Source organism: Caenorhabditis elegans, chromosome I, assembly GCF_000002985.6.
Source record: "Caenorhabditis elegans chromosome I".
Classification (NCBI taxonomy): domain Eukaryota; kingdom Metazoa; phylum Nematoda; class Chromadorea; order Rhabditida; family Rhabditidae; genus Caenorhabditis; species Caenorhabditis elegans.
The window spans coordinates 81080-108246 of record NC_003279.8 but is presented as its reverse complement, the minus strand read 5'-3'; the positions used below and the strand labels follow the sequence as shown (position 1 = coordinate 108246).

The 27167-nt window shown below is 35.4% G+C and overlaps 6 protein-coding genes across 10 annotated transcripts; 3 read left to right on the top strand and 3 right to left on the bottom strand.

The window, feature by feature from the left end:
- Nucleotides 1-23: 23 nt before the first annotated feature.
- Y48G1C.8 (DUF7747 domain-containing protein) lies at nt 24-11788 on the top strand. 2 transcript variants are annotated; one of them, NM_001306238.2, is made up of 14 exons: nt 24-651; nt 699-891; nt 1428-1558; nt 1913-2231; nt 2626-2811; nt 3534-3807; nt 5031-5799; nt 6514-6742; nt 7622-7852; nt 7924-8108; nt 8458-8618; nt 9189-9952; nt 10287-10647; nt 11255-11788. In NM_001306238.2, the coding sequence occupies exons 1-14, from the start codon at nt 86-88 to the stop codon at nt 11419-11421; spliced, it is 4536 nt and encodes a 1511-aa protein (NP_001293167.1). In that variant the 5' UTR covers nt 24-85; the 3' UTR covers nt 11422-11788. The 2 variants fall into 2 exon arrangements, with proteins under 2 accessions (NP_001293167.1, NP_001293168.1); NM_001306239.4 differs by having other exon boundaries at nt 80-651; nt 7909-8108; nt 11255-11776.
- A 1146-nt stretch (nt 11789-12934) lies between these two features.
- Y48G1C.13 (Chitin-binding type-2 domain-containing protein) lies at nt 12935-13418 on the top strand (the record flags this gene model as incomplete). Its single annotated transcript, NM_001261860.4, has 3 exons — nt 12935-13010; nt 13129-13271; nt 13318-13418. The coding sequence occupies 3 exons, from the start codon at nt 12935-12937 to the stop codon at nt 13381-13383; spliced, it is 285 nt and encodes a 94-aa protein (NP_001248789.2). The 3' UTR covers nt 13384-13418.
- pid-2 lies at nt 13363-15225 on the bottom strand. The gene is made up of 6 exons (NM_058271.8): nt 15111-15225; nt 14691-15065; nt 14232-14638; nt 14039-14183; nt 13679-13978; nt 13363-13625 (listed from the first exon to the last, which is right to left on the bottom strand). The coding sequence occupies exons 1-6, from the start codon at nt 15153-15155 to the stop codon at nt 13533-13535; spliced, it is 1365 nt and encodes a 454-aa protein (NP_490672.2). The 5' UTR covers nt 15156-15225; the 3' UTR covers nt 13363-13532.
- A 301-nt stretch (nt 15226-15526) lies between these two features.
- natc-3 (Sm domain-containing protein) lies at nt 15527-16843 on the bottom strand (the record flags this gene model as incomplete). Of its 2 annotated transcripts, NM_001392591.1 has the most annotated exons (2): nt 15527-15724; nt 16653-16843. In NM_001392591.1, 2 exons carry the CDS (start codon nt 16836-16838, stop codon nt 15599-15601), a joined length of 312 nt encoding a protein of 103 aa, NP_001379978.1. The 2 variants fall into 2 exon arrangements, with proteins under 2 accessions (NP_001379978.1, NP_001382272.1); NM_001395347.1 differs by lacking the exon at nt 16653-16843 and having other exon boundaries at nt 15599-15664.
- A 107-nt stretch (nt 16844-16950) lies between these two features.
- mtm-10 (Myotubularin phosphatase domain-containing protein) lies at nt 16951-27054 on the bottom strand (the record flags this gene model as incomplete). 3 transcript variants are annotated; one of them, NM_001306236.4, is made up of 16 exons in its annotated part: nt 16951-17828; nt 18663-18875; nt 19541-19681; nt 19747-19979; nt 20513-20727; nt 21024-21213; nt 21343-21423; nt 23262-23411; nt 23509-23633; nt 23680-23859; nt 23934-24057; nt 24827-25066; nt 25571-25661; nt 26110-26231; nt 26284-26362; nt 26975-27054. In NM_001306236.4, the coding sequence occupies 16 exons, from the start codon at nt 27011-27013 to the stop codon at nt 17640-17642; spliced, it is 2412 nt and encodes an 803-aa protein (NP_001293165.1). The 3 variants fall into 3 exon arrangements, with proteins under 3 accessions (NP_001293165.1, NP_871895.2, NP_001293166.1); NM_182095.5 differs by lacking the exons at nt 23262-23411; nt 23509-23633; nt 23680-23859; ... (4 more) ...; nt 26284-26362; nt 26975-27054 and having other exon boundaries at nt 17640-17828; nt 21343-21406; NM_001306237.3 differs by lacking the exons at nt 19541-19681; nt 19747-19979; nt 20513-20727; ... (9 more) ...; nt 26284-26362; nt 26975-27054 and having other exon boundaries at nt 17640-17828; nt 18663-18767.
- Y48G1C.6 (HTH CENPB-type domain-containing protein) lies at nt 21954-23257 on the top strand. The gene is made up of 3 exons (NM_058269.5): nt 21954-22150; nt 22626-22806; nt 22893-23257. Exons 1-3 carry the CDS (start codon nt 21963-21965, stop codon nt 23193-23195), a joined length of 672 nt encoding a protein of 223 aa, NP_490670.1. The 5' UTR covers nt 21954-21962; the 3' UTR covers nt 23196-23257.
- Nucleotides 27055-27167: the final 113 nt, after the last annotated feature.

Genomic DNA, 27167 nt, shown 5'->3' with positions numbered 1-27167 from the left:
TTTCAAATTTATTTTAATGCTTGTTTAATTTTTAATTTTCCACCCCGTTAATTATTCTTATTTTCAATTATTAAATTGCAGAAAAATGTCCGAGAATCCTGAAAATTCGGGAGAATTGGCAGAAAATCAGGAAGAAGTTGATCAAGAGCTTGTGCAAAATCCAACAGAGCCCCAGCAAAATCCAGAGCCGGCCGAAGAGCCCCAGCAAAATCCAGAGCCTGCCGCAGAGCCCCAGGATCCAGCCACAAAATCTCGTCCACGTCGAAATGCTCGGAAATCCGTGCTCTACAACAATGAAGACTACGAGTTGGGCATCCCAAAGGAAGAAGCGCTCGCCTCTGCATCAACAAGCTCGATCGCAGCTCCAAAACGCTCCAGGACGGAGGAAAGTACGGTTCGAAACGCGAAAAAGAGAAAGCCAGCGCCACATTTGGAGGAGCTCACCGCCGGAGAGCTCGGAGAGCCCATCTTCGCCGGCGACGACTCGATGCTCCACGCAGAGACGGAGGTCATCGTAGAGGATGAGCCGCCAATTCTGAACCTTTCCCGATATCGAGACGAGGATCGCATACAAATGGACCCGTTCGGTGATGATGAGGAGGAGGACGACGGGTTTATGGATGGGCAACCACCGGATTTGGAAATGAATTTGTGGGGGATTTTTTATTTAAAAAATCTTTAAAATCGAAATTTTCCAGGCCCAGCAAACAGCGACGTGTCCGAACACGCAAGCCAATGGATACCGATGGGTCTATCGACGATGGGGATAAGGAGAAGAAGGCGATGAAAATTATAAATCCGGCGGCGGCGACACCGTCGAAAATGTTCCGAGTTCAAGGAGAACGAGTTATCAGTAAAGCTCTTGCTGAAAGGCAGTACCACGTGAAATTGGTAGGGGCTTACATGGAAAAGCTTCAAAGTTTTATGGGAATTCTTCGGAAAATGTTCGAAATAACTAGAAAGACTAAAAAATGTGCCCAAAAAACCAATTTTGTAATGAGAATTGTCTCCAAAAATGGGCTCCAGTTTCGCTTCAAGTTCTTTTTTTTCTGTTTTTGTCTTATTTACCTAATTTTAATAGCTTTTTTCACGTGTTTTTAGTCATCTGGAGTGCATTTAATGCCTATTTGGCCAAATTTGGCTCAAAATATTCAAAATCAACGGTTAGTTTTAGCTGAAGTCTCCAATTTCCCGTGCCGTAGGGGTCGTAAATTTATGATTTTTTATTCGATTATTACTTAAAATTTGCCTTTGAGCCGCCATAAAAAGGGCGTTTTTTGAGCCTACGGGAGAAAAAAAAACCTTCAAATTTTAATCAAAATCCTTCAGAAAATGCCGAAAAATCAATTTTTCAGTTAAAAATCATAAAAATCATCGAGAAAGTCGGATTTTATCGTTTTTTTTTTTCAATTCTATAATTTTTGCAGTTCGAAGATGAAGTTGAAATGACGGAAAACGGTGATTGCTACGCCACAGTGATATCAGGCTGCCTGGCCTACCTTCTCAGAAAGGAACGAATAATTGAGCTGCTCACCAACGAGACCGAAATTGCAATGATGTACGGAGACAGTGAAAAAAGGAGAAAATTTCAGCAATTTTATTGTGAAAATTGGAATTTATATCAAAAATCAGGCAGAAATAGCCAGAAAAAGTCATTTTTCGCACTGGAAATTAGCAATTTTCAGTGATAAATCTAAATATCTTGTTTTGAAAAAAAAAAATTTTTTTCGAAAAAATACATTTTTCGCCAGAACCACAAAAAATTGAACTATTTTTTACTATAGTTTTTAGAGAAAAAAAAATATAAGAAAAAAATATCTTCTAAAAATAAAGAAAATTGTCAAAATTTCAAGCTATTGTCCGAAAAATCGGTCAGAAAAAAAAAACAAAAATCAACGGTCCCCATTTTTAGTCGCGAAGGAGGTTGGCTTCTCGACAAACCACCCCGTCTCCCACCACTTGTTCCACACAAAGCCTGTTTCGCATTCTACGTGGACGGCTCCAAAATCATGTCGATAAAAGACGTCTCGAATGACGATCTGAAGCCATGGAGCTCTACTGGCGGCGAGCAACACTTCAACGATCCAGTCATCAAACCGAATGTCCGACGTCATCCGGTTGCTCGTCTCAACGGACGGCTCCAATCGGTCAAAGGAGATCCACGTATCGCCGAACTTCATCTCACCGAGTACAGCGCGTGGCTGCCGAGACTGTTAAGATTGAGAAAAAAGGTTTATTATCAGTTTCAGAAAATTTGAATATTCAAAAAAAAGTTGTTTTTTTTTAAATATTTTTTTTAGGTCATAGTGGCCATAATGGCTTTTTGATATCTTATTTCACGTTTTTTAAATGTTTAAGGTTAATTTTAAGCCTATGGGCCAAAAATGCTCCAAAATGAACTGAAAAAGGTACAATAATCAAATAAAAATACATTTTCCGCCGTTATGCCCATTTTTTCGAAATTTTAGAAAAAAATTGGTTTTTATTCTCGATATTTTGAGCCAACGTAAAAATTTTCTAAAGGGTTTATTTTGAGTCTATGCAAGCAAAAACCCGTCTTCCTTCAAATTTCAAAAAAAATCCTTCAGAAAAGGCGAAAAAATCTATTCAAAAAATTTTTTCCAGATTTTCTACCTCTCCCGCGATGGCCAAATCTATGGAAACGTGCTCATTCTCTACGACTACACGTGTCCCGGTGAAATTCCACCAATCGTAAATCTTCCGCACGGAAACGACTATTTAAGACATGCGATGGTCGATCCAACTGATCCGCACGTCTCGTTAGATCTGGATGATCCCGGATCCACACCGGTATGGTCTTCCGAGAATGCTGAAAAACAGCAAAAAATCTGTGGTTCTAAAAATATATATAGATCCTTGAAAAATCGGGACTTTTTGATATTTGTAAAGCCTATTAGAACCTAAATTGCTAAAACTTTGCTTAGTAAATTTTTTTATAAGAACTCCAAATTTTTCCCTGATTCCGAATATCTAAGTGAAATATTCAGAAAAATTCCCTGATTTAATATTTCAGCTGGAAATTACGAATTTCGAATTTTCGCGCTAGAGATGCCATGTGTCGATTTACCAAATTCGTGTATATTTACGAAATGCTTAATCTTTATCGGGTGTTGATTTTCGTTTTTTCAACGATTTTCTTTAATTTTCGTCGGTTTTTGTAGAAGTGTTTTTTTTTTGAAAATGTGTTAATTTAACATTTTATTATCAAAAACTAGCAACATTTCCGGTTTTCAGTCGAGAAAAGCATATAGCATATGGATTTTCTGTCGAGTATTGAACATTTTGCTAGTTTTCTGATAATAAAATGGTTCATTAATTGACCTCAAAAACACATATCCAAAAAAAACCGACGAAAATGAAGGAAAACCGTTAAAGATCGGAAATCAGCATCCGAAAAAGATTAAACATATCGTAAATATACACGAAGGTGCACAACTGAAATTCGGCGATTTCAAACTGAAATATAAAGATTTAAACTATTTTTCTCAAATTCATCAAAAAAAAATTCCCAGTTCGAAGACGAGATAGTGGAAGGACCACGTGGTGGAATGTTTCTTCGCGTAAAACTTGCAAAACTCGGTTGGGCACACAACAAGAAGCTTCTCCTCCGATATTTGGTGAATGAGCCCGAGCTGCTGAGCCAATCGAATTGTTTGAATCGCCGAACACCGTACCTACCGCCACTTATTCCGACAACCGGCGTTTTTGTGTACTTTGTGCCGGCGAATTTTGTTGCAAATCAGATTAATCATACTGGCGATGGACTGTCACCGTGGACTGTTAATCGTAAGTTTTTTTGTCGAAAATTTGAAATTTTGAGTGAACAATTGGAATTTTTATTGAAAAATTTCTACTATTTTCAATATCAAAAGAAAAAAAACAGTGTTTTATTTGAAATTGTATAATTTTTTACATATATTTTTTTCTAAAAAGAAATCATCGAAATTTCGAGCCGAAGAATTAATTTTTCCAGAAAAAACGAACAATTTCTTCGTTTTTTGATTTTTTTAAAAGAATAAATTAAAATTGTAAATTTTCGATTAAAAAAAGGAAAAATTACAGGAAGTTATTAAAGATTTAAACGTGTTTCTAATCAATCGAAAGTTTTTTTTAACAAAAAAAGAATTTATCAGAAGGTTTAAAAATATCGACTTTTAGGAAATTCTGATGAAAAATCAATAGTTATCGACTTTTGTGAAATTGTTTTTGTTTAATTTAATAACTCTTTCTCTTGTTCGATTTTTTAATTTATTGACTTTTCGGAAATTTTCTAAAATAATTTCCGGTAATTTTAAAAGAAATTTGTTTTTAACGCTTTTTGATTTCAAAAACCACCATTTTGGGAAAAATCCAAAAAAAAATTTCCAAAAGAAAAAAAACGATAATTTTCGATTGTTTAGAAACAAGTTTAAATCTTCAATAATTTCCTGTAATTTTTCCATTTTTTCAATCGAAAATTTACAAATTTTCGATTTTCTATATTTTCTCTGAAAAAAATCGTGAAAACGAAGAAATCGATTTTTGGAAAAGTTTTAGAAAAAATATGTTTTAAGGTTTAAAAATGTGAAAATTCGGCAACTGCAGAAGATTGAGGCATCACGTTTTCGAGATCTGTTCAAAAACAAGATCTACGAAAATAAGATCTACCAAAACAAGATATACGTTTTCAGGATCTAGCACTTTTTCGCAGTTTTCTCAAAGAAAAACGAAACAAAAATTCTTCCATATTACTCATCGTGCGTTGTTTATCGTTCTCCTGAAGTTTTTCTTTCAAAAAAGATTTTTCTAAACGCTAAACAACACGCGACATCGGAGCACACTGGGCGGTCAACATTGTTGATTTGTTGTTCTTCGAGAAAACTGCGAAAACTGCAATTAGCATGGTACCATTTCTTGAAAACGTAGATTTTGTTTTCGTAGATCTCCAAATAGTAGATCTTGTTTTGGTAGATCTTGAAAACGTGGTGCCTCCGGAGATGTACAGAGTGCCGTAGTTTCATTAATTTCAGCTGCCTCGGAAGGTCCGTCACCCCGCGTCCGCTCAACTCGCCGAGCCATCGTCCAAGACGACAACGGCCAGTTCCAAATGGCAAAAGACACGGCTGGCGGCTGGCACTCGTCACAGTTGTGTCTCGTCGAAACAATGTCCGTCCTGGCGAGATGTCCCCGTCTTCGGAAGCGTCTCATTTATATTCAACGCAACAATACGATTACGATCGGAAATGTGTGTTATATCTATGAATATGTGAGAGATGGTCCGGTTCCGTGTCCGTATGTTAAACCACCTGGAACACCTGGACGAGGTGTTGGAGGATCGAAATGGATCGACGATCAGAAGAAGATTGATACATCACAAGATCCATCTACATCATCTGCTGCACCGAATGATGAAGAACAATTTATAGATGTAGAAGATTTGGAAGTTGTGGAAGAAGAAGTCATCGGACATCACAATGATTCCCTAGATCAGATCCAGCTTCAACACGATCAGCACCAGCAGCAGCAACATCAGCTAATGCAAGATGTTTCGATTGCTCAAGACGCTCAGGGACATCTGCTAGACGATGATTTGTTGGATATGTCTCAAGAGGATGTGCTCAACAATGGCTACGATTTGGAGTTTGACGATGATCCGCTTACTCAGCAGGAGAACCCGGCGCCCTATTTTGAGAATCCCCGGCAATTGGAAACGGGACATATCTACTTGACTGTTCGACATAAGAGGGTCGCCAGCACGTTTGAGGCCGTGTTGGAGTGGATTGCTAATACCAATGTTGTGTAAGTTTGGGAGGAATTTTTCGATTTTTTTTTTCGAAAAATTGGAAAATTTCGTTTTTTTTAATCCCCGTTTATTAGCGAATTTTCAACGAAATCGACGAAAAATTTTCCTAAAAAAAATAATTTTCTACTTCAAAAACTTAAAAATTGAAAACAAACAAAATCGTGACGAGACCTTTAATGGCGTACTACACTCTGGAGAAATTTGATTTTTCAAAAAAATGTTCTATATTTTTTAAATGATTTTTTGAAATATGGAACAAAATCTACATTTCTGACTGTTTTCTGAAAAAAAAACGTTTTCCACTCTAAAAACATGAAAACTGAAAACACAGATTAAATTTTGTTGAGACCCTGAATATTCATCTAACAACTTTATTTTTTATTACGGAACACAAAATTTGGAGAATGCGTATTGTGCATCATATTTGACGCGCAAAATATCTCGTGGCGAGGACTACAGTAATTCTAAAAATAACTACTGTTTTATCGATTTATAAATTATTTCCGTAAATCGACACAATAGGTACAGTAGTCATTTGAAGAATAACTGTAGTTTTCGCTACGAGATACTTTGCACAATACGCATTCTCAGAATTTTGTGTTCCCGTAATAATGTTTTCATCAACATAAACGAACTTTGATAAAAATTGAATTTTTCGTTTTTTCTATCCATTTTCCTCGAATGTTTCGATATAATCATCATTTTTCCAGCGAAGAACGTGGTCTGCTGAACTACGCGAAGCCGGGACACCCACCAATTGTTCGTAATTCTCGTGCGTACGCATTCTTCGTCGCCGGGACAGCCATCTTTCCACACGACATCAATCGTGACGACTTCTCGCCATGGTCTCATAATGGAAATGCACAGAATCCGACGTGCTATCGGACGAAAGTTCGCAAAGTCGGAGTGATTTGTGATGAGCTGGGATCACAGTTTCAGGTGTTACATGGATCCCAGGGAAAACAACCAAAAAAATCCGATGGAAATCGACGCTCTCCAAAAATACCAAAATCAGCATATTTTCTATAATTTCTTAAAAAATTAAATTTTTTGACGACGCCCACTTTCAAAATTTTCCGATTTTCTAAAAATCGAAAAAGTTTTCCATAATTTAGTCATAAAATTCCAACTTTTTAATATCAAAATTTGTTGGTGAAAAAACATTTTTAAAAAAGTATATACATTTTATCTAAAAAAAGAAAAATAACCAAAAAATTTTTTTCGAAAAAAATGGGATATTCTCGATGCCTCTTTTTTTTTTTTGAAAAATTGACACAAAAAGCGATTTAACAATTTTTTTTTAATTTTTAAGAAAAAAAAATATTTTCTGGAAAAGTTATTCTTTTTTTGATAAAATTCATTAATTTCTTTTGAAAAATTGATAAATTTTCAGATTTCTTGAAAAAAAGTTAATCTTCTTGGAAAATAAATATATTCCCATAAAAATCGAAAATTTTTCAAAAAGAATAATCGACGATGAGGTGATGAAAAAATTGCCAAATTTCTATTAAAAAAAATGTATTAAATTCTCAAAACTTTTTAAATATGAGACCTAGAAGCTTTAAAAACAGGTTTTTTTTGAATAACCCTGAAAAACTGAAAAAAAAATTGACGAGCTGTTCTTAGGAACAAAAAATTCTGAGAATTCGTATTTCGCAACACATTTGACGCGCAAAATATCTCGCAGCAAAAACTACAGTAATTTATTAAATAACTACTGTAGGGCTTGTGTTGATTTACGGATCTGGTCTATATGCTGTGCAATACGCATTCTCAGAATTTTATGCCTCCCGTAATAATATCCAAAACCCCTCACAGACCAAAGACAACATGGACTACAAAACGTGCCCATTCCACTTGGTATTCCTGTATTCCATCAATCCACGCGAGCCACGACTACGCAAAAAAATCTATTACATGATGGAAACCGAATCACGGCTCGTGGTGAGCCATGCGCTCATCATGTACGACTATAATCAGGAAGGCGAGCTACCACGAATGCATGGCGGATATTTGAAACGATTCGCGAAACGAGCCACAAAACGACCGGTAGGTTCTCATTGAGCTCTCGCAGAGCTCACAAAGTGTGTGCTCAACGCGTGTAGGATCCATTTTTCCAGCCAACGCAGATACATGATATCGATAATGATGTGTCGGATATGTCGGAATGCGAGAAAGAATGCCCGTTTGCTGTGCCAGCACAAGCCGCCGATGATGGTAGTTTGTATCTTCAGCTGTTGGATATGGAGTTCTGGAATGATAGGAATCGACAATTACACTTTCTTGTCAATAAGCCTTCATTGATGTACGTACTTTTTGGGCGAAAAGTCGATATATTTCAGAAAAATCGATAATTTTATGAAAAAATTTGCAAAATTTCTAGAAAATTCGATAATTTTTTCAGAAATCGATAAATCTCTAGGGAAATCCACAAGTTTCGAGAATAGCCGATATTTTTCCTAGAGAAATCGATAATTTTTTAAATAAATTTTCAAAAAAAATATGATCTGGAAGTCTATCTTTAAAAAAATAAAAATAGAAATACAGTTGTTGTTTTAAAATTTTTTTTCGGAATAATCGATAATATTCTAGCAAATCGATAAAGTTACACAAACATCGATCCATTTCTAGAAAAAACGATGATTTTTTTGCAGTGAGTCCCTCGGATGCCTCAACAATCGAGTACCGGCCCTTCCGCCAGCCACAACTGGCAAAGCCGCATTCGTTTTCTTTATTGATGGGCTCGAGGTTGATGCAAGAAATTTGACGTGTGATGGACTGGTTCCGTGGTCAGAGAATACTAGCACCAATCCTCGTAAGTTTGGAAAACATTGAAATAATTCAAATTTGTCATGAAAAATATGTGAAAATGTTGGGAATTTCTGTGAAAAAAATGAGGTTAAAAATTGAATATATTGGTGTAAATTATGAAAATTTCATGAAAATCGGCCATATTATGTGGAAATTTGAGAAAGTTTGGACAAAATGAGGTTGAAATGAAGAATTAAAAACGCGTCAAAAAGTTGAAAAATAGTGAAAATAGCCCAAATTACTGTAAAGTTTAGAAAAAATGTTTTTAAAACATTGGAAAATAATTTGAAAAATGAATAAAGACAAAAGAACTTTTAACGAATTTATCGAAGATACAAAGATGTAGGCTCTCCTCTTTTGCTTTTGTGCCTACAGGTAAAACAATTTAAAAGTGAAGTCTTCCTGCGACGGCCAGTTTGGAGAGATATTCCCTGTAATTGGTTTGGAGAGATATTCCCTGTAATTCCAAAATTCCAGAAAAAAAAACACGAAAAATCAGCAAAAGTGGGACGTTCCGAAAGTAAAAAAGGCAAATTCAAGATGCTCCAAACTTAATTTTTTTTCTGTTTTTCAGACGGCATCACAAAACGTCCAAAATCTGCGAAACAAGCGCTCGCACTGAATCGAGAAGGTCAACTACGCATCTGGAAGACACCATCATCCCATCGTTCGGATCTCATCGAATTCCAGCTTCACGTCTACACAGCCACCCTTCCACGTTGTCCACGTCTTCGCAAGAAGGTGACGTACGTGTTGAAGAATGGCCATCAAATCGGCAACGCAATGATCATTTACTGGTACACTGAGCCCGGCGAGATGCCGGCTCCGGTTAACGTGAGCACGATGAGCTCCGCTCAAGAATACTCACTTCAACGTCTTCCACCACACATTCGGGAGGATGTGCTCCGGCTGCTCGCGAGAATGACACCTGCCGAGGTGGCTAAAGTGATTTTGGAGAAGTATGGGATTCAGGTGAACACGAAGATGCTCTATTATGTACGACGTCGTGAGATTATGGCGGCGACTGATGGTATTCGGGATGCTGAAGATGATCATGATCCGTACGAGTTGAAGAATGAGATGATTGTTTCGGCGGCGGCGGGTGATTTTGTGGATGATTGGACGACTGACACGGCTGGAGCTTCAGCAGAAGCTTCAGAAGGAGGATCCAGAAAGAAAAATGTGCATCTTGAGGAGATGCTCGACGAGCGAGAGCTTCAGGTTTCACATACCGAAGAGATTCAGCAACCATCATCATCCCAGCAACAGATTCAGCTGCCGTATAGAAAGGCGAAATATCAGGAGCCTAAAAATTTTGGGCAGCAGAGTAGTGGCTTGGTGAGCAAAGGTTTTGAAATTTTTCAGAAGTATATATTCATTCATATATATTATTCGGAATCGGGGAAATTTCGGAGTCATTAAAAAAAATTCCTGGATTTTCTGCAATTTTCGGTTTTGTTTCTACGTGGCCGAGTTTCTCCGTTTTCACGGCCACGTAATCAAACGCCCGTGTATGTGCTGAAAATCCAATTTTTATCTAATTTCGTCGTTTTCAACGGAATTTTTTTAAACATATCTGAAAATAATCTTTTGAAAGGCTATTTTTTCGTCGAAAACTCGAATTTCCCAGCTCCACATTTAATCTAAAAATCTGAAATAGTAATATTTCCAGCCTCTATCACAATCTGGAATGGCGCGTGGAACAAGTCGAAACGAGGCTCTCTTCCGTATTGCCAAGAACTCATTTGGCTCAGCAACCGACAACGAGACATTCGATTTGCTCTTCAAAATGCTCTTCGAAAAAAGCGAACATCGTCTCTTGCAAATAGTGAATCACACGTTTGGAGTCGAAATAATGGCTGGAGAAGAAATGGATAATGGAGAAATGCATTTGCATATGGCTCCTGATGGAGCAATTGTTGAGGAAATTGTCGAGGAAGAAGTTATTGGGACAGTTGGTGATGATGTTAATTTGGAAGAAGAAGTGCACGAGAATGAGCCTAAAGTTTATACTGGGGAGAAGCAGATTAATGGTAAACAGATTTTCTGAAAAAATCCAAAATGTATTCATTTTCCTCATATTTTTACCAAAAAATGTGAGAACGGATTGATATTAAAAAATTGCAAAAAAATGTATTAAATTTTCGAAAAAAGATAAAAAAAATGTTTCACTGAAACTTCATTTTTTGGCAGGTTTCCAAAAAAATTGAAATTTTTTTTCTAGTTTCTCTGAGCAAAAGGTTGACCGAAAATGTGTAATTTTTGATAAATTTTACATTTATTTTGCAATTTTTCGAGTTTTTCTGAGAAAGAACACCGAAAATATTGCAAAATTTTTTCAAAAACTGCCCATGTCAGGTTAAAAAATAGAAATATCACAGAAAATTTTGCGTTTTTCAAAAAAACTCACACACACACAAAACCGAAAGAGAATGAGGACGAAAAATATATAATTATTGAGTTTTGTGAAGTTTTTGATTTAAAAAAAAATCAATAATTATCGTTTTTTTTTTTGAAATTTATAGAAAGAAAACTCAATAACTATCTAATTGTGTGGAATTATCTGAAAAATAGAAATAAACACAGAAATTTGTCGATTTCTTGTCTAAAAAATGTATTTTTTAATTCTATAAATTCCAGATGTCCTCGAACAAGTGGTTGTGGAAGAGCCAAATCATCACGACGATCATCCTCCGCATGAGCTGCTCGAAGAAGATGCTCTCGTGAACCCAGATGATGTGATAGTCGACCCCAATCAGCTGATCATTCATGATGACGATGATCAACGGCAGCAGAATATCCAATGATCTCGTTTTTTTCCATTTTTAATGTGCTCTGTGAGCTTTTTTTTTCTTTTTCTCTAACCTTTACCCCTTTTTACGTGCCTTTTCTCGTTGTTCACCCACTTTTTGTCTGCCTGCCTACATTCCTACATGTCTATTTGTAGGCAGGCATTCATTTTTCAAGCCCTAGTGGCGTGACCTTTGATCTCCTCTTACCTTTTATAGTTTTTTTTCTATTTTGTTACACACATTTGAAGTTGACCCCCATCTCCTCATCTCCCCCAAGCATGGCCTAGAAATTCCCGTCCAGGAGAATTCGGCCGCCGCCACGTGGCACAAAAACACTTTTTCAGTCTAATAAATCCCCCTCTTTTTAATTTTCATTCGAAAAATTCATAGTTCTCAACGGAATGATTGATGAAGCACGCGGGCTGATGAGCGGGTTTGGGAAGCTCCAAGATTTCTGGAAAAAAAATCAATAGTGGTGGCATAGAAAAAGTTAGGAAATGCGGCGAAAAAAGCGATTTTTTACTGGGGTTTTGCAAAAAAATTAGTGACCATCGATTTTTGCGAATTTCCGTTTAATATCGATTTTTCAGAAAAGTGCAAATATCTATTTTTCTGTTTTAGAAAAAAAATCAATAATTATTGATTTTTGTGCAGCGAAAGAAAAATTCGTCCAAGTTGCGAAGCGGCGAAAAAATCGATAATTTTCCCTGACCAATTTTTTTTAAATTGAACCACTTTTTTTGGATACTTGACAACTTTTTAGTGTTCGAAGATCAATTTTGAATCCTTTAACTAGAAAATTAATCATTTTAGATTTTTAATGGTTTTTGATGGGTTAAACCTAGATTTTCTGAATTCTGCATATATGAATTACCCGTTTTCAACAAAATTAGACAAGTTTTTATTTTTGCCCAATTTTTTTCAGCCATCTAATGACTGTCCTTTTTTTTGGGCAAGAAAAATAAATTTTCTAAAAACGTTTAAAACTATTATATTTTGAAAAAGGACAATTTTTTAGGGCTTGGAGACCAATTTTAAGTTCTCTAGCTACAAATTGAACCAATTTAGAGGAGTTTCAAAATTGTGAGTTTTTGCAAAAATTGCCAAATTTTGCCACTTTTTAATGGTTTTTGATGGGTTAAACCTAGATTTTCTGAATTCTGCATATATTAATTACCCGTTTTCAACAAAATTAGACACTTTTTATTTTTGCCCACTTTTTTTTCAGCCATCTAATGACTGTCCTTTTTTTTTTGGGCAAGAAAAATAATTTTTTGGAAATTATACAAACCTACTATATTCTGAAAAAGGGCAATTTTTTTGTCTTAGAAAATCAATTTTGAGTTCTCTAACTACAAAACTAACCATTTTATGGTAGTTTCAAATTTGTCAAATTCCGTACGGTTGAAAACCCCCCATAATGACTCATATTTTCCGGTTTTAATTGAAATAAATGTTGCTTTGTTTTCTTACAGCTCAAAAATTCCTATAAAAACCAAACGAAACCCCCAAAAACAATTAAATTTCAATGCTTCTCCCTATCAAAATTTTCCTAGTTGCTGGCTTCCTTGTCGATGGACAATCGACTCCTACAAAAAGCTATCGTAAGTTGAGGTTTGGATCTCGCGGCGAGTTTATTGATTTTTAATTGAAAAATCGATAATAAACAGCGCTTTTTCCCGATTACTGTAGTACTTCGCTGCGAGACCAACAACTTTTCAGCGGTACCGAACCCATTAAACGGTACATGTCAATATGATGGTCTGGCCATGGCGGATCCATACGATCCAATGATATTCTATCAATGTTGCAAATATATGTGGTTTTTTCAAACTTGCAACGACGGCATGGTTTTTGATAAAATTGCGAGTTTGTTTGATTGATAAAAATTTCAAACCCTTTCCGTTTCAGAAACTCGCCTGCGTTCCATCTTCTGGTTCTTCTCAAAAACTGGCAGTTAATCAGAAAGTTTTTTAATTGCTAATTAAAAATATACGTTAATTTAGCATGAAACATAGGACATAACAAGTAAAGAAAAAGGGAAAATTGAACAAAAGAAAAAAAACGGGAAAATACTTTTTAAAATAAGGCAGAAGAAATACAGAAATATATAAAACTTTGAGTGATCAAAATGGGCACTCGCTGAATCCTCGTAGTGATTTGAGGCAATAATCCGGCTGTTTCATGCAGATTGGTGAACTTCGGACTTCGGATTTCAGCTGAAAATAAGAAAATTTATCGAAAGCCTTTTTCTCTGGAAAATTGTGCTTACAACGTGCTCTTTCTGATACTGATCACGCATTTTCCGAACAGACGGTGGCCACGTCTTCGGGCAATAATTCAGAAAGCGTCCTTCGGTAATAATCATCACGACTCGCGGGGGTCCGGCGATAAGTGCTTCGAAATATGCAAACGTGCTGTTCTGATAGCACGGAACCACGAACGCCATCATGCTTCCCTTCGTCGCGTATTTTTCACCCGCCGACTCAATGATTCCGATTTGATTTGCACCGGCGAACACATTAACGTGACCCTCCAATCTTTGAGACTTCAGCCAGTAGCCGTTCGGTGTCTGGAAATAGATAAATAATTATAAATGCTGTTAAAATTTAATATTAAAATGATTAAGCACCTTCTTTGTAACGACTAAATCATCGAATCTGAGCACTCTCGCTGGCCATAAATTGCGCCCAATATTCGGATCCTTCTCTGATTCTTCGATGAGTGGCTGGAACGATGATATGGTCCATTGAATCGGGGAACCATCGGGAATCGAGCTGAAAATTTGGAACTATTATTCTTTTTACGCGTTTTTTTTAACTAACAAGTTAAATTCCGCCTTGACAGTAATATGGCACATTCGCAACGGCGCGAAAATCTGCATCTCGGTCAGCAGCAGCTTCCGTCGAATATTGGCTCGATCCGCGGCACTCAGATAGATCGGTCCGACCGCATCTGTCCAAACCATCGTCCTGTGCGTCTGATGATCGTCGTCCAACACAAAATCAATCCAATTCACTATCCCGAAAATCCGAAGCTCGACGCCTTTGTTGTAACGATATTTGGGACTGATTAGACCAGTTTGAGGAAGGGACGAGTGAATCGGAAGCACTTCGTACAGACCGTCTCCGATGATTTTGTACTTCACTAGCGGCGTTTTGTCGATCGAATCCGTCTGTTGAGGCGTGAGAATTATGCGTTGGATTCCGCCTCGATAGCTGTAGAGTAGGTGCTGAAATTTAAAAAATGAGATTGAAAATCAAAATTTTTTTCGTAATTCCTACTTGATAATTCGCCTTATCCGGCGTTTTCTCCTTATTAATCGCCAAAGCGATGTACCAATCGTGATCGCGGTACTCGACAAGCTCAGAGGCCTCGAACTTGTCATCCTCGCTTCCTATTCTTTCGATCACCGCCCAACACTCGTTCTCGACGTCTTTTTCGTCGTCCTCGAACACTTCTGAGCCATCTGCGGGGACATTCATGTAGAACCGTGGGCCCACGTCGAAGTGATCCGGAATTTTCCGGCTCGAACTGACGCGATGTTCCTTCGACTTGCTGGACACGGTTTTGATCTCCTGAACCGGTGGATGCTCTTTCTGGTTATTCTGGACCGGAACTTCTCTCAGAATTATCCGTGGGGGCTCGGGTGGCAACATCTCAAAATTGGTTATTAGATTTTACGGCGAAATTTTGAAAAATACCTGTTTTGATTGAGGTCCCCAGTGTGACGCTATAATAACTGTCATATTTCAGCGCTACAAGTAATAAAATATTCAAAAAAAAGTCGCAAAAAGACTTGAGAAAAAAATAACTCGAAATTCGAAAATTAAACTCCTAAAATTAAAGGCGCAGGCGTTTCCCAGTTTGGGTCTCGATGCGACATTGTCGTGTACTCCACGGGGACTTCGTTTACCATGAGTGTTTTTTGAAAAACGACAATGCATTGCTTTTTTGTGGAAAACACGAAAAACGTGAAATTTTAAACATAAAAATTTAATATTTTCCAGTCTTTGTACATATTCAGCATTTTCAACTGATGGCGCGCGGTTCCAAGTGAAGCCTGCGATTTTTTTTCGAATGTTTTTTCATATTTGGATGAGATGAACAAAAATCGCTTCGATAAAAATTAATTTATATTAATCTTGACAAGAAAAGGATGGGATAAATTAGAGAAAATAAGAAAACTGGATCAAATTTCAGTTTCTTTAGGGTCCGGCAACGCGTGCATCGATTCCACGTGCTTTTTCGAGATCATCGCTTGCCCTAGAAATCGGACTCCTTTCAATTGTGGATCTTTGTCCCATCGCTCGTCTGCCTGGAAATTAAAAGAAATTGCTGAAAGACAGAGAAGCACTGGGATTTTAATATTATACGATTTTTGGTAACAAACCCTAATTCCAACCATTTCAGCGTTGGAAACCTGAAAAAAACTTGATTTTTCATGATTTTCAGACAAAATCCTGCCTTTTCTGAAATATTTATTCGTGAGATAGAAAATTGTGTAGTGCCGCGCAGAAAACGGGGTGGGCGTTGTTTTGCAAACCTGCGGCGCGTCGGCTCTAGTGTACTACTCGTGGAGAACTTTTTGGTTACAATACACGATTTTTTGTTATTTTCGCTTATTTTTCCGTGTTTGACATTCGAATTGGTTAAAACTTGTCATTTGAATCCAGAAAAGAAAAACACGAAATTCATCGTTTTTAACCGCAAACCTTATAAATAATCGATCGTTCAAAAGTTAAATACTGAAAAAAAAACAACGAAAATGAAATAAAATCAAGCATTTTTTTCAAAAAAGTTTCGATTTTACTTGTTTCTTTCTCTTTCTTTTCGAATGAAAATGATATCCAATTTAATTCTAATAAGATTAAGACTCTTAATTTGAGAGGATATTCCATGTTTTTATATGCAATTTAGCATATGTGAATTATTTAGAATGAATACCATTTTTATACAAAAAAGAGAAAAAACAAGTACAATCGAAACTTTCTTGAAAAAAAAAGTTGTGGAAAAACCATGCGGCAGTGTTGCGATGTTCCGCTCCGCCCCACTCTCTGTGTAACTCAGATGTTTGCACAATTCACGGATCGATCATTTTTGCAGTAGCCTGGTAGCCGAGAAAATTGCGAAAACTAAGCCAGCAATAGAAAAAGGCGGAATGTTGTTTTGCCTGCGGCGCATAATTTTAAGGAAAAATATTTGAAACTATGAGCTTTTGGACCAAATTTTCATCAAATTTTTACCTTGTTGAAAACCATATTAGCGTCCTTGTCAGTGGCGATCATCGTGCCACGTATGTACCGCCCGTCGGTCATTCGAATTTCATAGCGTTTGCCAATGTATTCCAGCACTTTCAGATGGGCTTCCGACTTTTTCGCGTTCTCGTGTCCCTTCAACTGAATCAAATCGGTACTTTGATCGTCGCACATGCTAGCTGTCAATCGTCTTGTTCTTTTCATTTTAGAGGGGGGGGGGGGGGTCTGGAAAATCAAATAGACATGGATGACGCCACCAATAATGAAAATTTCAAAAACATTAAGAAAAAAGTATTTTTTCAGTCCGTAAAAATTTAGACATATGTATCACAACACAAAATATGTAACAAGTTTTGAAATGAGAAAATAATCACATTTTTGTCTAATTATGCAGAATAAAAGTGAAGTAGGTTCCCGCCACGGGGTTTTAGAGATTTTTTGGTAGATCAAAAATAAATTTGATGAAAATTCGGAAAGAAAACCGATAACTCCAAAATGCACACTGAAAAATCGACAAACTTTCAAGATTTTTTCCAATTTTTTAAAAATTTTCCCTTGAGTGTTTTTTGCACTTTTTTTTTCAAAAAAACATTTCCAAAATTTTATTTGAAAAAATAAAATCTTAAAATTTTAGCTTAAAATCGATAATATTTAGATTTTCTCCAAATTTTCCAAATTTTCGAAAAAATCGATAATCGATCGACTTTTCGAAATGAAAAAAACCGTGGCGGGACTAAAAAAGCATCAAAAAATACATAATTAACCGGGCATATATGAAGGAAGTAGGTGACAAATGAAAGAAAAATGGGGTAGAGCTGAGGGGCAAGCTTTTTTTTATAACTGGATGAAAAAATTCAAAAAATTCAAAAAAATTGAAAATTTTTCGACGTGACTACTGTAGCTCAATTTAAAGGGGCATATTTATAGAAAATTCCGATTTTGAGCGGAAATTAAAATAAAAGTATAACTTTTTCTTCAAAATCTTGTGACCCGAATAGTAGGGCTCTCTATATCATCTCGATGAGCTCTTATCTCGGGGCGTGATGGGGTCAGTGTTCCTAGGCCCTGCGGCCGGGGCGGGGGAATTGGGCGATTGTCGGCACGGACGGTGTTGCTCCGGTGAACGGGCGTCGGGTGAAATGGGGTGTAGGAGGGCGATGGGGACTGAAACATGGAAATTATTAGGGAAACGCATATTTTTAAAGAATTTTTTGAGCACATTTTAAATTTAATTCTTAAAGTTTTTGAAATTTTTTCTTCATTCAAATTTTGAAGGCAAGAAAGTGAACGATTGTAGATTTTTAAAAAATTTTGTAAAGCAAAATTTAAAAATATGATTCTAGAAATTTTTTCATCAATATTTTATTGAATGTTAAATACAAAAAAAGATAAATTTTCGAAAATCGAAAATCAAATTTTTTTAGAGTTTTGCAGAATTTTTTATAATTTCGAGTTTTTAAAGGTAGAATGATGAGGCACCACGGTTTCAAGATTCGGTGGAATTCCGGATTTAGGGATTTTGCGCTGAAATGAAGAATGTAGATCCGGAATCCCACCAGATCTTGAAAACGTGGTGCCTCAGAATGATAAATTAAACATTTTAATTCCACAAAATTTTCATCGAGTTTTTATCAAATTTTGAAGGCGATTGATTTGAGTGAAATTTTTTTTGGATTTTTTTTTTTGAACTTTCGAATTTTTCGAAAAGTCTTAAATGAAAAATTAAAAAAATCTAGTATTAAGATTTTCATCAAATTTTGAAGGCGAGCAGTGTAAAATTATCAAAAAAAAACATTTTTTTTAACTTTTTCAATAATAAAAAAACAAATATAGTTTGGTTTTTTTTTTTAATTATTTCGAAAGTTTTCAGTAAGAATTTTTTAAAAATTCAATTAAAAACTATTTTTAACATAAATTTTTATGAAATTTGAAAGCGAAAAAATTGTTTTGTTTGAATTTTTCATTTTCCAAATTTTAAATTTTCCAAAAATCCCGTACATTCTTTAAAATAGGCGTCTCAACAGTTCGGGAATGTGGTCTTGGTGATAATGAATCATCAAATGCATATTTCGAATATCCGACAATTTGCTCTTTTGGTCTCATTTGAATAACTGGCGATTCGGAGCCAATTGTGGCAGCTGCTCGACGATTTCGTTTCTCAAGTGTCGAATGATCGAATATTGATTCTGTTGTCGTGTTGTTACGAACTGGCTGCAAAAATAAAATATAAAACTTTTATTGGATTCTCACATTGTATAATAGATTTAGCAATATCCGTACCAAGAGTGACATTTTTCAATTGTGTGTTTTTCAGGGAAAATCGAAAAATCAAAAAAAAAATTTCGATTTTATACAAAAATCGAAAAACCGACACTCTTGATCCGTACATAAACTCATATCAATGCTGAAAATAAGAGAAAAAATAAGAGGGCGTAAACCTTGAAAAAGTTGTTTCGACTTGGATCACTTCGAGTTTTTAAAATGTTTTGTGACTACTTTCAGATGAAAGCCCATAGTTAATAACATGAACTCCGGCAATTAAAAAAAATCGATAAGCAACAAAACAAGTTATATGAATTTTGACTCAGTACTTATTGCCAACCATAATAAATTTCTACCAGAAGTCACATATAAAATTTTTGATAAATATCGTGAATTGACAAAATACGCCAACAATTATTTGCCGACCTATTGATTTTTCAATTTACAAAGTTGCGAAAAAAAACCTACTTTTGTGTGAAAGTATCGAAACGATAGCTGAAAAAGATCTAACTTTTATGTGTGCCTAGACACTAAATGTCTATTATAAGTCACCTATAAAAAATTCGAGACAAAATATGTCGTAATTTATTTTCCGAGCTAATAAGTATCCCTACCGTATTAACGAACGAATATGAGTTGATGGATGAATTCATGGACATTGCGTCGAAATCATCCGGCCGGATCATATCAAAATCATTTAAATCCATTATTGGGCGGGAAATCTCCGGAATCGAGTAAGGATATGCAGATGAATACTAAAAATTTAAGAATTGAAAGTAAAAATATGTTTAGAGCCTATAAATCCGAAAAGTTTGGTCACCTCTTCCGGTAGGTCCAAATGCATTTTCCACTCGGAACTGTTCCATTTTTTGGCCATTTCGATCATTTTCTCGTCCAGCGAGAGTTCTTCGCCGAGTTTTCCCGAATTTTTCCCGTTTGCCGGAGGAATCCATCGAAGATAGCACTCGGACCACAGTTGAATATCGCAAAACGACGTCGGTGGCCGAATAAATTCACATTGAAGGAATTTCGAGTGAGCACACACTGGTTGATCTGGAAAAATCGAGATAAGGCCGCAAAAAAAGAGAACACTCGACCACCGATTTTCAAGTTTTGACTTTTTTCCAGAAACAAAAATAGTTTTCGTAGAATTATCTGAATTCCGCCTGTTTTTTTTTCCTGAAAACATTTGAGAAATCACTGCTTGTCACGTGGCCGCGAAAATGGAAAAAAAACTCGGCCATCAATTTTTTGTTGTTTTTACAGACTTTTTCCAAAATTTGAACAACATTTTGTGTTTTTTTTTCTAATTTTTTACTAAAATAACGTGGCAGAGAAGAAAGAGAAAATTCGGCCACCGATTTTTTCTCGGTCAACATTGTATACTTTCGAAAAAATTTTAATTCCTAGATTTTCCTCTCGGAAATTAATGGCAGTGAAAAAAAAGAAAACTCGGCCACCAATTTTTTTTTCGCGGCCACGTCCAAAATGTTGCAAAAAAATGTTGCTGACCGAGGTGAAAAAGTAGCTGAAATCAAAAAGAAAAGAACAATCGATATAAAATTTTTTTCTTAAAAAGCACCAACTTTTCTTAATAGATTCCATAAAAAGCACTGCGTCGTGCCAAATATTTCCAAATAATTTCGAGTAGCTTTTCTCAAAATATCGATCCAATGGGAATGGTCCACCGCCGACTTTTGCGAGTAATTGCTCTTCCAGATTATTACAAGCCATTGATGGAACCATTCCAGTTAATGAAAGATCCCATAGTGCAATGAGAACGTGTGGAGAGAATGTGAATCTGGAAATAGGAAAAAAATTAATTGTTTTTAAAATTATTTTTTAAAAAAATTATTTGAAAAAAAAGGTGTGTTAACTTGAAACTAATTTTTATGATTCGAAATTCGAAAACAATATAAAATTTATTGATAGACGAATTTTTGGAATTTTTAAATCCGGGAGATTCAAATTTTTTGAGAAAACAATTTTAAAATTAATTTTTAAAAAAATTTTTGAGAAAAATTTTGGGTGGGAAATTCAAATTTTTTGAGGAAAACATTTTTTTGCGGGGGAAAACATTTTTTTTACCAAACCTACTCAAATGTATATATTCGATGTAGCTGTGAAACACAATCCAAGAAGAGCAACCACGTCGGCATGACGTCAGTTCTCATTTTATTCTGTGGTTTTCCACGTCTCGATGGATCATCGTCGGTTCTTCCGAGTAGCCGTTCACCAAATGGGTGGCCAAGGGCAATCCACATTTTTTCGATGAGTTGTTGAAGACCTGAAATTGATTTTTAAATTGAAAAAAAAATTTCGGAAAATTTTGGAAATTAATACAAGGAGAGAACTAAATTAAAATTAGTTTTTTAAACCCCATTTTTAGTACAGAAAAAACATTTAATAAACTCACCCGTAGTTGTTCTGTAAAATGGATCACAGCACATTTGCGTGAGGCTGGCCACAATAATCGACATATCTGATCCTTCGTCTTCTGCAAAATATCCGGTGTTATAACCATTCAAAAGTACCATCAATTTGTTAGAGATAAACTCAAGATTAATGCATTTTAGTAGAAATCAGTAAGGGAAACTGTAAATCGTAGCCGAGTAGATCGAACTTCTTTCATAATTTTTTTACGATTGACCGGAGGTTTTTTCCATTTCTTGGTATTTTCTTTTCAATTCCAAAAAGTCATTTACATAACTACTTACATACAAATATGTGGGGTGCCCATACACGTATTCAGTCTTACTCTCTTTTCATATAATAATGTAGTTTTTCTATTTGTCTTGTCTCCTCCTATTAGCCTTGCACCCCCTTTACATTCTGACCAGTCGGAAATTCGTCTCACTGCCTCTACCCTCTAATAGTCTTGCACACTCTATTAGCCATGTCTCTCTGCGTGTGTGCCAATTTGCTGTCTCCATTAGTCTTGCCCCTTCGTTCGCTTTTCTCACATGTTTTATTTCCAATAACTTGCTGACTAGTTAAGACTTTGCTTGTTATATACTTATTTTTCAGAGAAAACCAATGAGCGAAATCCCTACAGAAGTGCCTGTAAAAACTCGAAAAAGAACGTATGACTTGAAGTTCAAACTGCATGCCATAAATTATGCCCTTGAACATAAGAATATATCGAAAGCAGCAAAGGATTTGAATGTGAATAGGCAAAACATTCAACAGTGGATCGCCCAGAAAGCTGAAATCGAGAAGCAGTTGTAAGTTTTGCCACTTCGGACATATTTTTGTGTTCAAAAAAATAGTCCAGGGCTAGGACTTTCATGTTAGGCATGCGCGGTGTCAGGGTCCTGCTTGAAACCCGCCTATGTGAATTTACAAATTTCTAATTTTCTCATTTCTCTCAATTTGATGAAAATCAAAATAGAAATTAAAAAAAAAAAGATTGATTATGTTTTAGCACAACGTAAGGCGTAACCGAGAGGCAAGCGGAGGTCGCCTTAAAGGCAGGGTTTAACGCCTACATGCAAGCCCTATCAATTGAGAACCTTTTATGGACCTTTTATTCCAAATACTATGATTTTTTCTAGGCTTATAATTAATCCTATCAAAAGAAGTCATTTCAACTATTCCTATATTTTGAAATACGGGCATAACATAAATTCTCTGTTCGATTTCAAATTTTCTTTTTGAAAAATTTTCGACTTGCTGCCTTTTGGCAAATAACACTTTCAGAGAAGACAACGGCTCAACTGCAACAAAGCGACTTTCGGGAGGTGGAAGACCTTTAAAGTATGACGACGTTGATAAGGAATTGATTAAATGGGTTCACGATCAGCGTAAGGAGAAACAACGAGTCACCAGAAGAATCATCGGTGAAACGGCAAAGAAAATCAGTCAGAACTCGGATTTCAAGGTAGGAGAGCCGTTACTTTAATGCAAACGAGTATATGAAAAACATAAAAAATAACTATTCGACGCTACTCCACCTTTATCATTCAGGCATCCCGCGGATGGTTGGACAAATTCATGTGCCGACACAATTTGAGTACTCGACGAGCAAGAACGGAACCCGGTGATTTAATGCAGACACTGGTTGATATTCTTCTCAGACAAACTAGTTCGGATGATGGAGAGGAGGATCCGATGATCAGCTTCATCAAAAGTTGTATCCCATCTGGAGAAGATCCTCTGGAGGGGGAGGATCAAGCAGCAAGTAGTTCGGTGCAAGTTCCTAAAGTTCTGGCGGAGGAAAACGGCCACGAATCAGATTCTGATCAGTCGATTGTGGATGTAAATGACTAACTCGTTTGTAAATATTTTGAAAATTGCTATCTCTCTCTCTCTGAATAAAACCTAAATTGATAGTACCCTGTAAAATAACCGATCGATCTCTATCAACAATCCATTGAATCGTCTGATAGGTAGTCTGAAGGCACAGCTTGACGAGATGAAGCCATCCGGTTCTCGAGAGTTTCGTATTCCAACCGTTTTGCAGTGTAACGTATTGCTCGTAGGAGTCTGGGAAAATGCATATTATATGGAAAATAATGGAAAATAAAACAGCTGAAAATACGGCGAATAATTTTTTTTTTAAATATGAAATGCTCTCCCTCACCAATTGCACAAAGCGATAGAAGATTATCAAAAGCTTTTCCAACATTCGACACAAAATCGACGTCCAATTTTATAACATGCGGCTTCTCGTTATTCGGATGGCAACGGGTGATACTTTCTTGCATTCTGGAAGAAAATAACATTTTACAAATTTAAAATATAATGTACTAACTTCGCCAAAATCGCCGGCATCGCGATATTGTTCTCGTGATCCGCCGAAACGAATAACGCCGAGTGTCCGTTCGCCCGAGACCACACCCAAATCGGAAATCGTCCTTGTTTGTAGTGTTGTAGTTGTCGTTCAATGTCCACACGATCCAAGAAGTTGCTCACTACTACGTACACAGGGTAGCTGGAAATTTGAAAAATACATACACTATACATATTTTTAATCGGAAATCCAGTTTTTTTTTCCAAAAATCGCACCCCTGAGCCGCATAGTTGAAGCCTTCTTTGTTAAGTGCTACAATTTTCCAGACAGACGTTGAATCCGTCTTCTGCTGGCACCTTTGGAGTTCCGAACGCCATGCTTCGTAGCTATTGAATGCTGCTGGAAAATGATAAGTTTGTATATTGGACATTCGGGAATTTTGTAAAAACCATATTTACAAAAGAAAGTTTCATATTTTTTTCCAATTAAAATGTTTTTTTTTCAAAATATTAAAATTTCAAAACTTAAATAAATTATTTTTATCCGATTCTCCAAAAAATGCGTTTTTATTCATTTAATAAAAAGTTTTTTAAAAGATTTACTTTTTCGAAAATTTTACGAGAATACAAAATTCTGAAAATGCGTAATGCACAATATATTTGACGCACAAAGTATCGCGTAGCGAAATTACAGTAATCCTTTAAATGACTACTGTAGCGCTTGTGTCGATTTACGGGCTAGATTTTCGAAATGAATTAATTTTTTAGTTATAGATAGAATATTAAAATTAAGCAAAAAAGAGAAAATAATACGGAGAAATGAAAAAAGAGCCCGTAAATCGACACCAGTCATTTAAAGAATTACTGTAGTTTTCGCTACGAGATATCTGGTCCAATATGTTGTGCAATACGCATTCTAAAAATTTAGTGCTCCCGTAGTATATTTTTATTGAATAAAAAATTTCTTGTTTGTTACTAATATACATCTTTTAAAAAATTGATACACATATATCAATCGAAACGTTTAAAATTTTTAATTTGTTTCAAAATTTATTTACTTGATGTGTCGATTTATTAATCAAACGGCCTAATATTTATAAGATATTCCGATTTTCTCGAACTTTCCTCCCTCCCCTCCCAACCCCCAATACTAATTATCCAATGCCTACTTTTCGCCTTCACACCGCGCTCCTCCATAGCAGCTCCAACTTGAGTCATTTTTTCGATTGGTCCACTTTTCGAGAAGTAGAGTATTTGATTAGCCAATATATTTGCATTTTGAGATCTTCTCAAGTCAATTGTAACAACTCTGACATCTTTTAATATTAGACGAATTATTGATACTGTTTCCATTGTTGATAGGCTTGTCTCGAGGCGTTGAAATTTGTCCGCTTTTCCTTTACTGTTACCTGGAATATTTTTGAATTTTTGAGAGAAAATAGTTTACTAACTTTAAAAAACTACAAGTTTTTAGGTATACGTGATTTTTTTTCGAAAATTCTTGGTTTCAAAATTTTTTATTAAACTGATGTCAAGCACTCAAATTACAAAATTTTGTTCCCAACTTTCACGAATGTATAATTTTTCTTCTTCAGATTTCATTTTTTTTGTTTATGTCTTTAAGATGTTTAATAATTCTCATTTGAATATGAAATGCGCCTTTAAACTGAGTTTTAATTTTTCACGAATCTATAATAACATTTTGAAATTTGTTTAGATTTTCAAAAACTGAAAAAATTCATTTGAATTTTGTTTGCGGGTAATATTCTAATTGTCACCAAAAAATATTTTTCATCCAAATTTTCCGTATTTTTCTGTATATATTTTTCATTATTTTTACCGGCAAAATTTTTTCACGAATGTGTATGTGTAAATTTAATATAATAATTTTTTGAAGTAAAAATATTTTTCACCTTTCACAATGGCCACCTCAATTCTGGCGATCGCAGTGAGCGGAACATCGTAGAAATCGTCGAAAAATTTCGACCTTTGCGGAAGATTTCTCTGAAAAAATAGAAAATATTGGGCCACGATTTGTCGACTTTTGGACCATGCGTATTTTTTCAGGAATGTATAAAGATTTTTCTTCATATTTTCCAATATTCTAAGTGCATTTGACCTGATTTTTGAAAATTTTGAGAAACGTATAATAATCATTTTTAAACTTTTAAAGAGCTTTTAAAAAGAACATTTTTTCACGAATATATATATATTTTTTTAATTTTTGAAGTTTAAAACTAGCACGCGCCTTTAAACTGAATATTCATGTTACACGAATGTGTAATAAAATTTTTTTTCCAGTTTTAAAGTTCAAAATTTGCATGCGCTTTCAATCTGGGTCGACACTAATGAATAATAATGCATATTTAAATGTGAGATGCGCCTTTAAACTGAAATTTAATTTTTACGAATGTATAGTAATATTGTTTTCTTTTTTTTTTGAATTTCGAACCTCTTTCACCACGGCAGGATAGAATCGAAGTCGAACTTTTGTACATATAACATGTCCCTGCTCAGATTCTCCGAATTGCATGGAAAACGAGACGTCATCGCACGAAGAGCTGCTGATTTCGTCTGAAAATTCAGAAATTTTCAGATTTTTCTACAGAAAAATCGATAAATTCACTTGGAAACAGTGGAATTGGCCGTTTTTCGTTCAACGGTGACGGCGGTATTGGTGTCTGGCTTGTTGCTGCGACGTGCGGCTGAAACTATCGATTTTTACATTGAAAAATGAGAAAATATCGATTATATTGTGAAAAACTTTGAGCTTTTCCGTCAATTTTTGAATTTTTCAGAATATTTTCAATGCCAAAATTCAAAAATTGACCGCGCTTCATTTTTCGAATTTTTCGGTTCAGTTTCGGGGCGAAAAATTTCCGATTTTAAGAATTTTTTGAAAAAAAAAACGCACTTTTTCAGAAAGAAATTCAAATTTTGCAGAAAAATCGGAACTTTACCAACAAAAACTAAATGAATTTTTCGCAAAAAAATTTTAGCCTAAAACTGAAACTTTTCAATCAATTTTTGATTTCTCCAGAATATTTTTTTCATGTTTTGAGTCTTTTTAAATAAAAAAATCTGGAATTTTCCGCTAAAATTTCTGGAATAAAGACGCGCTTTTTTCAGTCAATTCTCGAATTTCTTCCCGAAAAATAAAAATGGAATGTCCCGCGACTTTTTCAGCGAATTTTCAATTTTTTGGTGAAAAACTCTGTGAACTTTCGAGTAATACGTTTTTATTTAAATTTTTTCGAATTGCCACGCTGCTCCATTTATCCATAGGGCGCACTTGCACATTCAACATTCAAAATCACCTTTTCCGCGTAATCTACGAAGCTTGTGAAGTTGGACATATTCAGAGCATCTTAAATCTTTACCGATTTTCTGAAAATCTCTTTAAAAAATGTTCCCTTATTAAAAATTAAGAAAAAAAAACAATAATTTCTTGCCGATAAACTACGAGCACACACACATACAAAAACTAAAAGTTCTAAAAATAATCTTAAA